General features: G+C 46.1%; 1 protein-coding gene across 2 annotated transcripts in view; it reads left to right on the plus strand.

Moving 5' to 3' along the window:
• Nucleotides 1-15,931, plus strand: part of LOC110518290 (tripartite motif-containing protein 16) — a 45,125-nt gene that overhangs the window by 14,787 nt on the left and 14,407 nt on the right. The window contains exon 6 of one of the 2 annotated variants that reach the window (XM_036972174.1): nt 179-719. The exons of the other annotated variant lie outside the window; for it this stretch is intronic. Within the exon in view, the coding sequence (XP_036828069.1) occupies nt 179-690 (512 nt within the window). The 3' untranslated portion in view covers nt 691-719. The remainder of the gene's footprint in view (nt 1-178; nt 720-15,931) is intronic. 2 annotated transcript variants of the gene reach the window in all.

Below are 15,931 nucleotides of genomic sequence, written 5' to 3' on the forward strand. Positions count from 1 at the left end.
ACAATCCCTCTAGAAATATATAGCAATAGTAGATCTAATCAAAGACTGGGTATCTATCTGACTCCTCATATTTCTCTGATTTGATCTCTGCTGTGCTCTAATCAAAGACAGGGTAGATACAGTATCTGACTTAACTTATTGTTCTGACTCCCCTCATTGGTCTCTGCTCTTCTCCCAGATTCCTGTCAGCTCACACTGGACCCAAACACAGCACACACACACCTCTCTCTGTCTGAAGGGAACAGAAAGGTGACCAATACAGGCCAAGTCCAACCATATCCTGTCCATCCAGACAGATTCACCAACTACAGGCAGGTTCTGTGTAGAGAGGGTCTGTCTGGACGCTGTTACTGGGAGGTGGAGAGGACTGGTGTTGTTATTGTTATAGCAGTCTCATATAAAGACATCAGCAGAACATGGACAGATGGTGGATTTGGAAATAATAACAAGTCCTGGAGTTTATATTACTATAGTGATGGTTATTGTTTCAGACACAATAATGTTGTGACTAAAGTATCAGGCCCTCAGTCCTCCAGAGTAGGAGTGTACCTGGATCACAAGGCAGGTACTCTGTCCTTCTACAGTGTCTCTGACACAATGACCCTCCTCCACAGAGTCCAGACCACATTCACTCAGCCCCTCTATCCTGGGTTTTGGCTCGATGGTTCTGCTGAGCTGGTTAAACTGTAGGAGGGTCCACATAGATACTAGTCATGCTGGTGGTGATGGTCCCCAGATGTGATGATTAATTCTGCTCTGTTTTATATACAATGATTTAACTGATTTGATCTTCAGAAGATGTTATGAATTAAAATTCAATGTATTCATAATTTTGTAATTGCAATGTTTTAATCTTGTACATTTCCATGAATCATGATGTCTGGTGTTGATGTATATTGGTTGTCATTCAGAACCATTGACATGTTTTCTCAGTTGGTTCTCTGTCTCTATGTAATTCTCCTCAGTATCATTGATCAGCTTGTTGGCTCGGTCCTAATTGATGTGTTCTCTGTCACCTGGAGCTGCATGGAAAATGGTCCAGGAACTAAAGGACAATTCAGGACTAGTCAGCCCACTACAAGCTGGTATCACTTACTTTCTACTAAACTATATGGTCTGGTTTCCCAGACACAGATTAATCCTAGTCCTGGACTAAACAGTATGTTCAATGTAGATGTCCAGGAAACCGGCCCTAAATGTGTCATCTTTCATCCTCCCATACTGCTCAGTCCAGCAACATTAAACCTGTCCAGCAGGTGGTGCTGTTGACCAAACAATAAAACCAGCAGATATCTTGACTTGCCACTCAGTATATCAGTAATGTTCAGAATAGTACTTTAATATCATTGGAGATTGATGGTCTTTTTAATCCACTATCCAGAGTCAGGAACAGATGAAGTTAGGTCTGCTACTGTTCAGTGATTAAATATGATTTATGGTGATGGGAAATAATAAAAAAACACTCAACTTCATCTAGTAATAGTTTTCCTTTGTTATTTATTCATCGCATCACATCGCATCCCAAGACGGCATAGACGTATTTTTGTCCTCGTCTTGTCTTGTATATAAATATATAGATATATTTACAACTTTTTTTTTTCACATACATTTTTAATTTTCCAAAAACTCATCTTCAGAACACTCTCCTGCAATCCGCTTCACCAATTTATATTTATATAAAAAAGTATTATTTACCTCAGATCTGTAATCCTCCGAGAGGCTAGCCAGAAATTAGCCAGAAGCTAGCCGGGAGCTAGCCAGAAGCTGGTCCAGAAGCTACTCTGAAGCTGGTTCAGAAGCTAGTTAGCTTATTTACTGGCTAATCGTTAGTACTCAGCTAACCACGGTTTGTGGTCATCGGCTGTCCTTTGGCTCGAGATCTATCGGCAGTTTTGTACGGCGCGGTGCAGCGCATCGCGGCTCGGAACGGAACATACCGGATTTCGGCCGCTGGCTCTGGACATCCATACCTGGATCTCACAGCTAGCTAGCTGCTATCCGTGTGACTATCGGCTTTCGTCGATTCCGGAGCTAACATCAATTGTTCCGGAGCTAGCCAGCTGAAGAGTTCCATCAATCACTCCTGGGCTGCAGTCACCTATCCGGACCCGTTTTGCTGCCTACGCGGAGCCCCACCGGGCCTTCACAGTTGGACTGCCGACGTTGTCTACCCGAGGGAATTGTCCGGCTGGCTCCTCCGGCGCAACGTTGCCTGGGCGCCCATCTGCGGCCTGCTAGTTGGCTATCTTATCGGCTGCTATCTGAATAGACAATCGGACAATTTTTATTTATTTATTTATTTTTCTTCTTGGGCCTCTATAACTATATCTATTGTTTTTATTTTTGTTGTTGTGTGATTTGGATTAATCCCCTCTACCACACGGAAACCCACTAATCTACTGACGGAACGCAAGAGTTGGCTAATAACAGACCTCCATTCTATGCTAGCTTGCTCCTATGCTAGCTTGCTACCGATTTAGCTGTCTAAATCGCTGTGACCCCCAACCAACCTCTCCACTCACTGGACCCTTTTGATCACTCGACTGAGCATGCCTCTCCTTAATGTCAATATGCCTTGTCCATTGCTGTTCTGGTTAGTGTTTATTGGCTTATTTCACTGTAGAGCCTCTAGTCCTGCTCATTATACCTTATCCAACCTATTAGTTCCACCACCCACACATGCAATGACATCTCCTGGTTTCAATGATGTTTCTAGAGACAATATCTCTCTCTTCATCACTCAATACCTAGGTTTACCTCCACTGTATTCACATCCTACCTTACCTTTGTCTGTACATTATACCTTGATGCTATTTTATCGCCCCCAGAAACCTCCTTTTACTCTCTGTTCCAGACGTTCTAAACGACCAATTCTTATTGCTTTTAGCCGCACCCTTATTCTACTCCTACTCTGTTCCTCTGGCGATGTAGAGGTGAATCCAGGCCCTGCAGTGCCTAGCTCCACTCCTATTCCCCAGGCGCTCTCTTTTGACGACTTCTGTAACCGTAATAGCCTTGGTTTCATGCATGTTAACATTAGAAGCCTCCTCCCTAAGTTTGTTCTATTCACTGCTTTAGCACACTCTGCCAACCCGGATGTTCTAGCTGTGTCTGAATCCTGGCTTAGGAAGACCACCAAAAATTCAGACATTTTAATTCCAAACTACAACATTTTAAGACAAGATAGAACTGCCAAAGGGGGCGGTATTGCAATCTACTGCAAAGATAGCCTGCAGAGTTCTGTCCTACTATCCAGGTCTGTACCCAAACAATTTGAACTTCTACTTTTAAAAATCCACCTCTCTAAAAACAAGTCTCTCACCGTTGCCGCCTGCTATAGACCACCCTCTGCCCCCAGCTGTGCTCTGGACACCATATGTGAACTGATTGCCCCCCATCTATCTTCAGAGCTTGTGCTGCTAGGCGACCTAAACTGGAACATGCTTAACACCCCAGCCATCCTACAATCTAAACTTGATGCCCTCAACCTCACACAAATTATCAATGAACCTACCAGGTACCTCCCCAAAGCCTTAAACACGGGCACCCTCATAGATATCATCCTAACCAACTTGCCCTCTAAATACACCTCTGCTGTTTTCAACCAAGATCTCAGCGATCACTGCCTCATTGCCTGCATCCGTAATGGGTCAGTTGTCAAACGACCTCCACTCATCACTGTAAAACGCTCCCTGAAACACTTCAGCGAGCAGGCCTTTCTAATCGACCTGGCCGGGGTATCCTGGAAGGATATTGATCTCATCCCGTCAGTAGAGGATGCCTGGATATTTTTTAAAAATGCCTTCCTAACCATCTTAAATAAACATGCCCCATTCAAGAAATTTAGAACCAGGAACAAATATAGCCCTTGGATCTCCCCAGACCTGACTGCCCTTAACCAACACAAAAACATCCTATGGCGTTCTGCATTAGCATCGAACAGCCCCCGTGATATGCAGCTGTTCAGGGAAGCTAGAAACCATTATACACAGGCAGTTAGAAAAGCCAAGGCTCGCTTTTTCAAGCAGAAATTTGCTTCCTGCAACACTAACTCAAAAAAGTTCTGGGACACTGTAAAGTCCATGGAGAATAACAACACCTCCTCCCAGCTGCCCACTGCACTGAAGATAGGAAACACTGTCACCACTGATAAATCCACCATAATTGAGAATTTCAATAAGCATTTTTCTACGGCTTTCCACCTGGCTACTCCTACCCCGGTCAACAGCACTGCACCCCCCACAACAACTCGCCCAAGCCTTCCCCATTTCTCCTTCTCCCAAATCTGCTCAGCTGATGTTTTGAATGAGCTGCAAAATCTGGACCCTACAAATCAGCCGGGCTAGACAATCTGGACCCTTTCTTTCTAAAATTATCTGCCAAAATTGTTGCCACCCCTATTACTAGCCTGTTCAACCTCTCTTTCTGAGATTCCCAAAGATTGGAAAGCAGCTGCGGTCATCCCCCTCTTCAAAGGGGGTGACACTCTTGACCCAAACTGCTACAGACCTATATCTATCCTACCATGCCTTTCTAAGGTCTTCGGAAGCCAAGTCAACAAACAGATTACCGACCATTTCGAATCTCACCATACCTTCTCTGCTATGCAATCTGGTTTCAGAGCTGGTCATGGGTGCACCTCAGCCACGCTCAAGGTCCTAAATGATATCTTAACCGCCATCGATAAGAAACATTACTGTGCAGCCGTATTCATTGATCTGGCCAAGGCTTTCGACTCTGTCAATCACCACATCCTCATCGGCAGACTCGACAGCCTTGGTTTCTCAAATGATTGCCTCGCCTGGTTCACCAAGTACTTCTCTGATAGAGTTCAGTGTGTCAAATCGGAGGGTCTGCTGTCCGGACCTCTGGCAGTCTCTATGGGGGTGCCACAGGGTTCAATTCTTGGACCGACTCTCTTCTCTGTATACATCAATGAGGTCGCTCTTGCTGCTGGTGAGTCTCTGATCCACCTCTACGCAGACGACACCATTCTGTATACTTCTGGCCCTTCTTTGGACACTGTGTTAACAACCCTCCAGGCAAGCTTCAATGCCATACAACTCTCCTTCCGTGGCCTCCAATTGCTCTTAAATAAAAGTAAAACTAAATGCATGCTCTTCAACCGATCACTACCTGTACCTACCCGCCTGTCCAACATTACTACTCTGGACGGCTCTGACTTAGAATACGTGGACAACTACAAATACTTAGGTGTCTGGTCAGACTGTAAACTCTCCTTCCAGACCCATATCAAACATCTCCAATCCAAAGTTAAATCTAGAATTGGCTTCCTATTTCGCAACAAAGCATCCTTCACTCATGCTGCCAAACATACCCTTGTAAAACTGACCATCCTACCAATCCTCGACTTTGGCGATGTCATTTACAAAATAGCCTCCAATACCCTACTCAACAAATTGGATGCAGTCTATCACAGTGCAATCCGTTTTGTCACCAAAGCTCCATATACTACCCACCATTGCGACCTGTACGCTCTCGTTGGCTGGCCCTCGCTTCATACTCGTCGCCAAACCCACTGGCTCCATGTCATCTACAAGACCCTGCTAGGTAAAGTCCCCCCTTATCTCAGCTCGCTGGTATATCCAGCAGGTATATCTCTCTAGTCACCCCCAAAACCAATTCTTTCTTTGGCCGCCTCTCCTTCCAGTTATCTGCTGCCAATGACTGGAACGAACTACAAAAATCTCTGAAACTGGAAACACTTATCTCCCTCACTAGCTTTAAGCACCAACTGTCAGAGCAGCTCACAGATTACTGCACCTGTACATAGCCCACCTATAATTTAGCCCAAACAACTACATCTTTCCCTACTGTATTTAATTAATTTATTTATTTTGCTCCTTTGCACCCCATTATTTTTTATTTCTACTTTGCACATTCTCCCATTGCAAATCTACCATTCCAGTGTTTTACTTGCTATATTGTATTTACTTTGCCACCATGGCCTTTTTGCCTTTACCTCCCTTATCTCACCTCATTTGCTCATATCGTATATAGACTTGTTTATACTGTATTATTGACTGTATGTTTGTTTTACTCCATGTGTAACTCTGTGTCGTTGTATGTGTCGAACTGCTTTGCTTTATCTTGGCCAGGTCGCAATTGTAAATGAGAACTTGTTCTCAACTTGCCTACCTGGTTAAATAAAGGTAAAATAAATAAAAATAAATAAAAAAGGTTGGATGGAGAGCATTTGTGAACAGCAGTTTTCAGTTCTTTCCACAGATTCTTGATTGGATTCAGGTCTGGACTTTGACTTGGCTATTCTAACACCTGGATATGTTTATTTTTGAACCATTCCATTGTAGATTTTGCTTTATGTTTTATGGACCTGAAAGGGACTGCAGTGTGCTCCAGTCTCCAGCAGGGGGCAGTAAAACCCTATGAACCTGAAAGGGATGGCAGTGTGCTCCAGTCACCAGCAAGGGGCAGTAAAACCCTATGGACCTGAAAGGGACTGCAGTGTACTCCAGTCTCCAGCAGGGGCAGTAAAACCCTATGGACCTGAACGGGACTGCAGTGTGCTCCAGTCTCCAGCAGGGGTAGTAAAACCCTATGGACCTGAAAGGGACTGCAGTGTGCTCCAGTCTCCAGCAGGGGGCAGTAAAACCCTATGGACCTGAAAGGGACTGCAGTGTGCTCCAGTCACCAGCAGGGGGCAGTAAAACCCTATGGACCTGAAAGGGAATGTGAGGAGTAAAAATTAAAGGTGAATTTACATTGATGTTTCCACGAAGACATGAATCATATCCACGAGGCACCAAACTGAAGAATATGAACTGAAACACGAAGGAACTAACTGAACTAAAATAATTCTGTTGCTAAATGTTTTGCTACAGTGTTCTCTAACGAATAACACCCTGGATTCAAATACTATTTGAAATCTTTCCAACACTTTGAGCATTTCCTTTGTTCTCCAGGTGGGCGGGGTTTGTTTGTATTTTTAGGACTTTTCCATTGGTTCCATTACAACAAACTCAATCAAACACTGCTTATTAAGTATTCAACATTATTTTAACGCAGGTCTGTTTCCACATGCAATAAGCCTGTAACGTCTTGTATGATCTCATCAGGTAAAGGTGTGTCAAATGGAAGGGCAAGTCTCACCACTGAGAGGAAAACATCACTGGTCCACCTCTGCATCAGGTCAGCTATGTTGATCAGTACTGTCCCAGGGATGCTGGGAGCAGAGATGAACTCCCCTGACCTGGTACCACCTATGGAGTTGTCATTTTAATATCAGTTTAACCCCATTACTGCTATAACACATAAACCATGTTAATAGAATGAAATGGATCCAGGTTCCATTTATTCTACATTAGATTTACTGCCTGTGGAACACTTCTCCAAAGTGGTCTTAAATCAAGATGACTGCAGGTCTGAATCCCAAACTAATGGGGGGAAATGGCTCCATCTAATAAGATTGTCAAGGTGCGTGAATGAGGACCCAAAAGCGAATTAACGTAAACAGAGCTTCTTTAATAACAAAACAAATGTAGGCTCAGATGGACCGGCAGATTCCAACAGGACAGGACAAGGTTGCAGCAAACATGACGATAGTCTGGTTCAGGCATGAACAACACAAACAAGAATCCGACAAGGACAGAAACAAAAACAGAGAGAGATATAGAGGACTAATCAGAGGGAAAAAGGGAACAGGTGGGAAAAGGGGTGACGAGGTAGTTAGGAGGAGACAAGGAACAGCTGGGGGAAAGAGGGGGAGAAAAGGTAACCTAATAACGACCAGCAGAGGGAGACAGGGTGAAGGGAAAGGACAGAAACAAGACACAACATGACAATACATGACAGTACCCCCCCACTCACCGAGCGCCTCCTGGCGCACTCGAGGAGGAAACCTGGCGGCAACGGAGGAAATCATCGATCAGCGCACGGTCCAGCACGTCCCGAGAGGGAACCCAACTCCTCTCCTCAGGACCGTACCCCTCCCAATCTACTAGGTACTGATGACCACGGCCCCGAGGACGCATATCCAAAATCCTACGGACCCTGTAGATGGGTGCGCCCTCGACAAGGATGGGGGGGGGGGGGGGGGAGACGAGCGGGGGCGCGAAGAACGGGCTTGACACAGGAGACATGGAAGACCGGGTGGACGCGACGAAGATATCGCGGAAGAAGAAGTCGAACTGCGACAGGGTTAATGATCTGGGAAATACGGAACGGACCAATGAACCGCGGGGTCAACTTGCGAGAAGCGGTCTTAAGGGGAAGGTTCTGAGTGGAGAGCCAAACTCTCTGACCGCGACAATATCTAGGACTCTTAGTTCTACGTTTATTAGCAGCCCTCACAGTCTGCGCCCTATAACGGCAAAGTGCAGACCTGACCCTCTTCCAGGTGCGCTCGCAACGTTGGACAAAAGCCTGAGCGGAGGGGACGCTGGACTCGGCGAACTGAGATGAGAACAGCGGAGGCTGTTACCCGAGGCTACTCTGAAAAGGGGATAGCCCGGTCGCAGACGAAGGAAGCGAGTTGTGGGCGTATTCTGCCCAGGGGAGCTGTTCTGACCAAGACGCAGGGTTGCGAAAAGAAAGACTGCGTAAGATGCGACCAATAGTCTGATTGGCCCGTTCTGCTTGACCGTTAGACTGGGGGTGAAAGCCGGAAGAGAGACTGACGGAAGCCCCAATCAAACGGCAAAACTCCCTCCAAAATTGAGACGTGAATTGCGGACCTCTGTCCGAAACGACGTCTGACGGAAGGCCATGAATTCTGAAAACATTCTCGATGATGATTTGTGCCGTCTCTTTAGCAGAAGGAAGCTTAGCAAGGGGAATAAAATGAGCCGCCTTAGAGAACCTGTCGACAACCGTAAGAATAACAGTCTTCCCCGCTGACGAAGGCAGTCCGGTGACAAAATCTAAGGCGATGTGAGACCACGGTCGAGAGGGAATGGGAAGCGGCCTGAGACGGCCGGCAGGAGGGGAGTTACCGGACTTAGTCTGCGCGCAGACCGAACAAGCAGCCACGAAGCGACGCGTGTCATGCTCCCGGGTGGGCCACCAAAAACGCTGGCGAATGGAAGCAAGCGTACCCCGAACGCCAGGGTGGCCGGCTAACTTGGCAGAGTGAGCCCACTGAAGAACGGCCAGACGAGTAGGAACGGGAACGAAAATAAGGTTCCTGGGACAAGCGCGCGGCGACGGAGTTTGAGTGAGTGCTTGCTTTACCTGCCTCTCAATTCCCCAGACAGTCAACCCAACAACACGCCCCTCAGGGAGAATCCCCTCGGGGTCAGTGGAGGCTACTGAAGAACTGAAGAGACGAGATAAAGCATCAGGCTTGGTGTTCTTAGAGCCCGGACGATAAGAAATCACGAACTCGAAACGAGCGAAAAACAGCGCCCAGCGCGCCTGACGCGCATTAAGTCGTTTGGCAGAACGGATGTACTCAAGGTTCCTATGGTCAGTCCAAACGACAAAAGGAACGGTCGCCCCCTCCAACCACTGTCGCCATTCGCCTAGGGCTAAGCGGATGGCGAGCAGTTCGCGGTTTCCCACATCATAGTTACGTTCCGACGGCGACAGGCGATGAGAAAAATACGCGCAAGGGTGGACCTTGTCGTCAGAGAGGGAGCGTTGAGAAAGAATGGCTCCCACGCCCACCTCTGACGCGTCAACCTCGACCACGAACTGTCTAGAGACGTCAGGTGTAACAAGGATAGGAGCGGATGTAAAACGATTCTTGAGGAGATCAAAAGCTCCCTGGGCGAAAACGGACCACTTAAAGCACGTCTTGACAGAAGTAAGGGCTGTGAGAGGAGCTGCCACCTGACCGAAATTACGGATGAAACGACGATAGAAGTTCGCGAAGCCGAGAAAGCGCTGCAGCTCGACGCGTGACTTAGGGACGGGCCAATCAATGACAGCCTGGACCTTAGCGGGATCCATCTTAATGCCCTCAGCGGAAATAACAGAACCGAGAAATGTGACGGAGGAGGCATGAAAAGTGCACTTCTCAGCCTTCACAAAAAGACAATTCTCTAAAAGGCGCTGGAGGACACGTCGAACGTGCTGAACATGAATCTGGAGTGACGGTGAAAAAAATCAGGATATCGTCAAGGTAAACGAAAACAAAGATGTTCAGCATGTCTCTCAGGACATCATTGACTAATGCCTGAAAGACAGCTGGAGCGTTAGCGAGGCCGAAAGGAAGAACCCGGTATTCAAAGTGCCCTAACGGAGTGTTAAACGCCGTCTTCCACTCGTCCCCCTCCCTGATGCGCACGAGATGGTAAGCATTACGAAGGTCCAACTTAGTGAAAAACCTGGCTCCCTGCAGGATCTCGAAGGCTGAAGACATAAGAGGAAGCGGATAACGATTCTTCACTGTTATGTCATTCAGCCCTCGATAATCTATGCAGGGGCGCAGGGACCCGTCCTTCTTCTTAACAAAAAAAAACCCCGCTCCGGCGGGAGAGGAGGAGGGGACTATGGTACCGGCGGCAAGAGCTACAGACAAATAATCTTCGAGAGCCTTACGTTCGGGAGCCGACAGAGAGTATAGTCTACCCCGGGGGGGAGTGGTTCCCGGAAGGAGATCAATACTACAATCATACGACCGGTGTGGAGGAAGAGAGGTGGCCCTGGACCGACTGAACACCGTGCGCAGATCGTGATATTCCTCCGGCACCCCTGTCAAATCACCAGGCTCCTCCTGTGAAGAAGAGACAGAGGAAACAGGAGGGATAGCAGACATTAAACATTTCACATGACAAGAGACGTTCCAGGAGAGGATAGAATTACTAGACCAATTAATAGAAGGATTATGACAAACTAGCCAGGGATGGCCCAAAACAACAGGTGTAAAAGGTGAACGAAAAATTAAAAAAGAAATGGTTTCGCTATGATTACCAGAGACAGTGAGGGTTAAAGGTAGCGTCTCACGCTGAATCCTGGGGAGAGGACTACCATCCAAGGCGAACAAGGCCGTGGGCTTCCTTAACTGTCTGAGAGGAATGTCATGTTCCCGAGCCCAGGTCTCGTCCATAAAACAGCCCTCCGCCCCAGAGTCTATTAAGGCACTGCAGGAAGCTGACGAACCGGTCCAGCGTAGATGGACCGACAAGGTAGTGCAGGATCTTGAAGGAGAGACACCAGTAGCCCTCCGCTTACTGATGAGCTCTGGCTTTTACTGGACATGAAGTGACAAAATGACCAGCGGAACCGCAATAGAGACAGAGGCGGTTGGTGATTCTCCGTTCCCTCTCTTTAGTCGAGATGCGGATACCTCCCAGCTGCATAGGCTCAGCACCCGAGCCGGCAGAGGAAGATGGTAGTGATGCGGAGAGGGGGGCAACGGAGAACGCGAGCTCCTTTCCACGAGCTCGGTGACGAAGATCAACCCGTCGCTCAATGCGAATAGCGAGTTCAATCAAGGAATCCACGCTGGAAGGAACCTCCCGGGAGAGAATCTCATCCTTTACCTCTGCGCGGAGACCCTCCAGAAAACGAGCGAGCAAAGCCGGCTCGTTCCAGCCACTGGAGGCAGCAAGAGTGCGAAACTCAATAGAGTAGTCTGTTATGGATCGATTACCTTGACATAGGGAAGACAGGGCCCTGGAAGCCTCCTCCCCAAAAACAGATCGATCAAAAACCTGTATCATCTCCTCCTTAAAGTCCTGATACTGGTTAGTACACTCAGCCCTTGCCTCCCAGATTGCCGTGCCCCACTCACGAGCCCGTCCAGTAAGGAGAGATATGACGTAGGCGATACGAGCAGTGCTCCTGGAGTAAGTGTTGGGCTGGAGAGAAAACACAATATCACACTGGGTGAGGAACGAGCGGCATTCAGTGGGCTCCCCAGAGTAACACGGCGGGTTATTGATTCTGGGCTCCGGAGATTCGAAAGCCCTGGAAGTGGCCGGTGGATCGAGGCGGAGATGGTGAACCTGTTCTGTGAGGTTGGAGACTTGGGTGGCCAGGGTCTCAACGGCATGTCGAGCAGCAGACAATTCCTGCTCGTGTCTGCCTAGCATCGCTCCCTGGATCTCGACGGCTGAGTGGAGAGGATCCGAAGTCGCTGGGTCCATTCTTGGTCGGATTCTTCTGTTACGGTGCGTGAATGAGGACCCAAAAGCGAGTTAACAAAACAGAGTTTCTTTAATACGAAACACACGTAGGCTCAGATGGACAGGCAGATTCCGACAGGACAGGACAAGGTTAGATGAACAGGCAGATTCCGACAGGACAGGACAAGGTTGCAGCAAACACGACGATAGTCTGGTTCAGGCATGAATAACACAAACAAGAATCCGACAAAGACAGAAGCAGGAACAGAGAGAGATATAGAGACCTAATCAGAGGGAAAAAGGGAACAGGTGGGAAAAGGGGTGACGAGGTAGTTAGAGAAGACAAGGAACAGCTGGGGGAAAGAGGGGAAGAAAAGGTAACCTAATACGACCAGCAGAGGGAGACAAGGTGAAGGGAAAGGACAGAAACAAGACACAACATGACAATACATGACAAGGAGTCAATGTGCAGGGGTTTAGGTTAGTTAGGTTAGTTTAACATGATAAAATATGGTAGGAGTCAACGTGCAGGGGTTTAGGTTAGTTAGGTTAGTTTAACATGATAAAATATGGTAGGAGTCAATGTGCAGGGGTTTAGGTTAGTTAGGTTAGTTTAACATGATAAAATAACAGATATGGTAGGAGTCAATGTGCAGGGGTTTAGGTTAGTTAGGTTAGTTTAACATGATAAAATATGGTAGGAGTCAATGTGCAGGGGTTTAGGTTAGTTAGGTTAGTTTAACATGATAAAATAACAGATATGGTAAGAGTCAATGTGCAGGGGTTTAGGTTAGTTAGGTTAGTTTAACATGATAAAATATGGTAGGAGTCAATGTGCAGGGGTTTAGGTTAGTTAGGTTAGTTTAACATGATAAAATATGGTAGGAGTCAATGTGCAGGGGTTTAGGTTAGTTAGGTTAGTTTAACATGATAAAATATGGTAGGAGTCAATGTGCAGGGGTTTAGGTTAGTTAGGTTAGTTTAACATGATAAAATAACAGATATGGTAGGAGTCAATGTGCAGGGGTTTAGGTTAGTTAGGTTAGTTTAACATGATAAAATATGGTAGGAGTCAACGTGCAGGGGTTTAGGTTAGTTAGGTTAGTTTAACATGATAAAATAACAGATATGGTAGGAGTCAATGTGCAGGGGTTTAGGTTCGTTAGGTTAGTTTGCACATGTAGGTAGGGGGGAAGTGACTTTGCATAGGTAATACACAGTTTGTAGCAGCAGTGTCCAAAACACTGCAAACACCAAACTTAATGATGGTGTTGGAGTCGTGCCTGACCACGCAGTTGTGGGTGAACAGGGAGTACAGGAGGGGACTGAGCACGCACCCCTTAGGCTGCAGATTCTTTCAAACAATTAATTATAAGATTTACAACAATGGAGTAGTTAACCGATCCGAATCCTTTTCTAGAAACTACTTCCTCTCCTCTATATGACAGTTAGTGTGTAGAAACAGAGTATAGAAAAGCTTGTCTGTTCAGATTGCTGACGTTGACGAAGGCTCACACTCTTCTCTGTTTATTCCTGCCCGTTTCTATAGAGATGACTTCCTTCAGATAGAACTGAAAACGGGATGTGTCACACGGTCGTAACCCAAACGGCTCTTAGCTGTGCGGCCTTGTGACTAAGTCACACAAAGACACGCCTGAATCAGTGAAGAAATACAAGCACATAACAAGACAATTCTCTAAGGTTAATTCAACATATCAGGTCTAATCTAAATATGATTTTTTCCACCATTGCGGCCCATCAGGAAGTCCATGATCCAGTTGCAGAGGGAGGTGTTTAGTCCCAGGCTCCTTAGCTTAGTGATGAGCTTTGTGAGCACTATGGTGTTGAACGCTGAGCTGTAATCAATGAACAGCATTCAGCATTCTCATGTAACTGATCCTGTTGTCCAGGTGGGAAAGGGCAGTGTAGAGTGCCATTGGGATTGCGTCATCTGTGGATCTGTTGGGGCAGTATGTGAATTGGAGTGGGTCTAGGGTTTCCAGGATGATGCTGTTGATGTCTGATTTGATTTCAATAGGGGCACCTATATACCACACCTATGTGTGCAGTCCTTTGAGTGTTCACAATGTTTTTAAAAATTAAAGACAGCGGTAGGAAAAGTACCCAATTGTCATACTTATGTAAAAGTAAAGATACCTTATAAGACAATGACTCAAGTAAAAGTGAAAGTCACCCAGTAAAATACTATTTGAGTAAAAGTCTAAAAGTAAAAGTATTTGTTTTTAAATATACTTAGGTATCATAAGTAAATGTAATTGGTAACATATTAATAATTTCAAATGTCTTATAATACATTGGAGAATAAAGAAGTGAGAGCATAGATCTCAGAGATATCCTATTGGCTAATGTAGCAGTAAGCCCTTAAGGATCAGACCCTTTTTTCAATTTTCGGCCTAAAATAACAAACCCAAATTTAACTTCTTGTAGCTCAGGACCTGAAGCAAGGATATGTATATTATTGATACCATTTGAAAAGAAACAATTTAAAGTTTGTGGAACTTAATGTAGGAAAATATGACACATTAGATCTGGTAAAATATCATACAAAGGAAAACAAATATTTGACATGCAAGAGAAAGGCCATAATGTACTATTCCAGTATAGGCGCAATTTAGATGTTGGCCACTTGATGGCAGCAGTGTATGTGCAACATTTTAGACTGATCCAATGAACCATTGCATTGTAAGTGCTGTCAACAGCTCTCTAGGAGGCTGTTGAGACCCTATGCTCCTCTAGGAGGCTGTTGAGGTCCTATGCTCCTCTAGGAGGTTGTTGAGGTCCTATGCTCCTCTAGGAGGTTGTTGAGGTCCTATGCTCCTCTAGGAGGCTGTTGAGGTCCTATGCTCCTCTAGGAGGCTGTTGAGGTCCTATGCTCCTCTAGGAGGCTGTTGAGGTCCTATGCTCCTCTAGGAGGCTGTTGAGGTCCTATGCTCCTCCAGGAGGTTGTTGAGGTCCTATGCTCCTCTAGGAGGTTGTTGAGGTCCTATGCTCCTCTAGGAGGTTGTTGAGGTCCTATGCTTCAGTATGATCCTATGAACCAATCTGAAGTCAGATGGGGCTTCTACATAAAACAGGACATTTCATTGATAGGACCGTGGGAAAGGTGGGTCTCCATCAACCATGTTAGAAACTGATTGACACCATAAACCATATGTGTTCTACATCCTGGGGTTTACCCATCACCTCCTCCAGTATTACGGTCATCACCACAGCAGATAGATAACTGTGTTCTACATCCTGGGGTTTACCCATCACCTCCTCCAGTATTACTGTCATCACCACAGCAGCTAGATAACTGTGTTCTACATCCTGGGTATTACTGTCATCACCACAGCAGATAGATAACTGTGTTCTACATCCTGGAGTTTACCCAGCACCTCATCCAGTATTACTGTCATCACAACAACAGCTAGATAACTGTGTTCTACATCCTGGGTATTACTGTCATCACCACAGCAGCTAGATAACTGTGTTCTACATCCTGGGTATTACTGTCATCACCACAGCAGCTAGATAACTGTGTTCTACATCCTGGGTATTACTGTCATCACCACAGCAGCTAGATAACTGTGTTCTACATCCTGGGTATTACTGTCATCACCACAGCAGATAGATAACTGCTGATGTAAGACTCCAAGCCAAACATACTGAAAACCAACCATTTTGAATTGCAGGTTTATTAATAGTTTTAATTTTTTTTTTTTTTTTAAATGTAACCTTTATTTAACTAGGCAAGTCAGTTAAGAACAAATTCTTATTTTCAATGACGGCCTAGGAACAGTGGGTTAACTGCCTGTTCAGGGGCAGAACGACAGATTTGTACCTTGTCAGCTCGGGGGTTTAAACTTGCAACCTTCCGG

Source organism: Oncorhynchus mykiss, unplaced genomic scaffold, assembly GCF_013265735.2.
Source record: "Oncorhynchus mykiss isolate Arlee unplaced genomic scaffold, USDA_OmykA_1.1 un_scaffold_121, whole genome shotgun sequence".
NCBI lineage: Eukaryota > Metazoa > Chordata > Actinopteri > Salmoniformes > Salmonidae > Oncorhynchus > Oncorhynchus mykiss.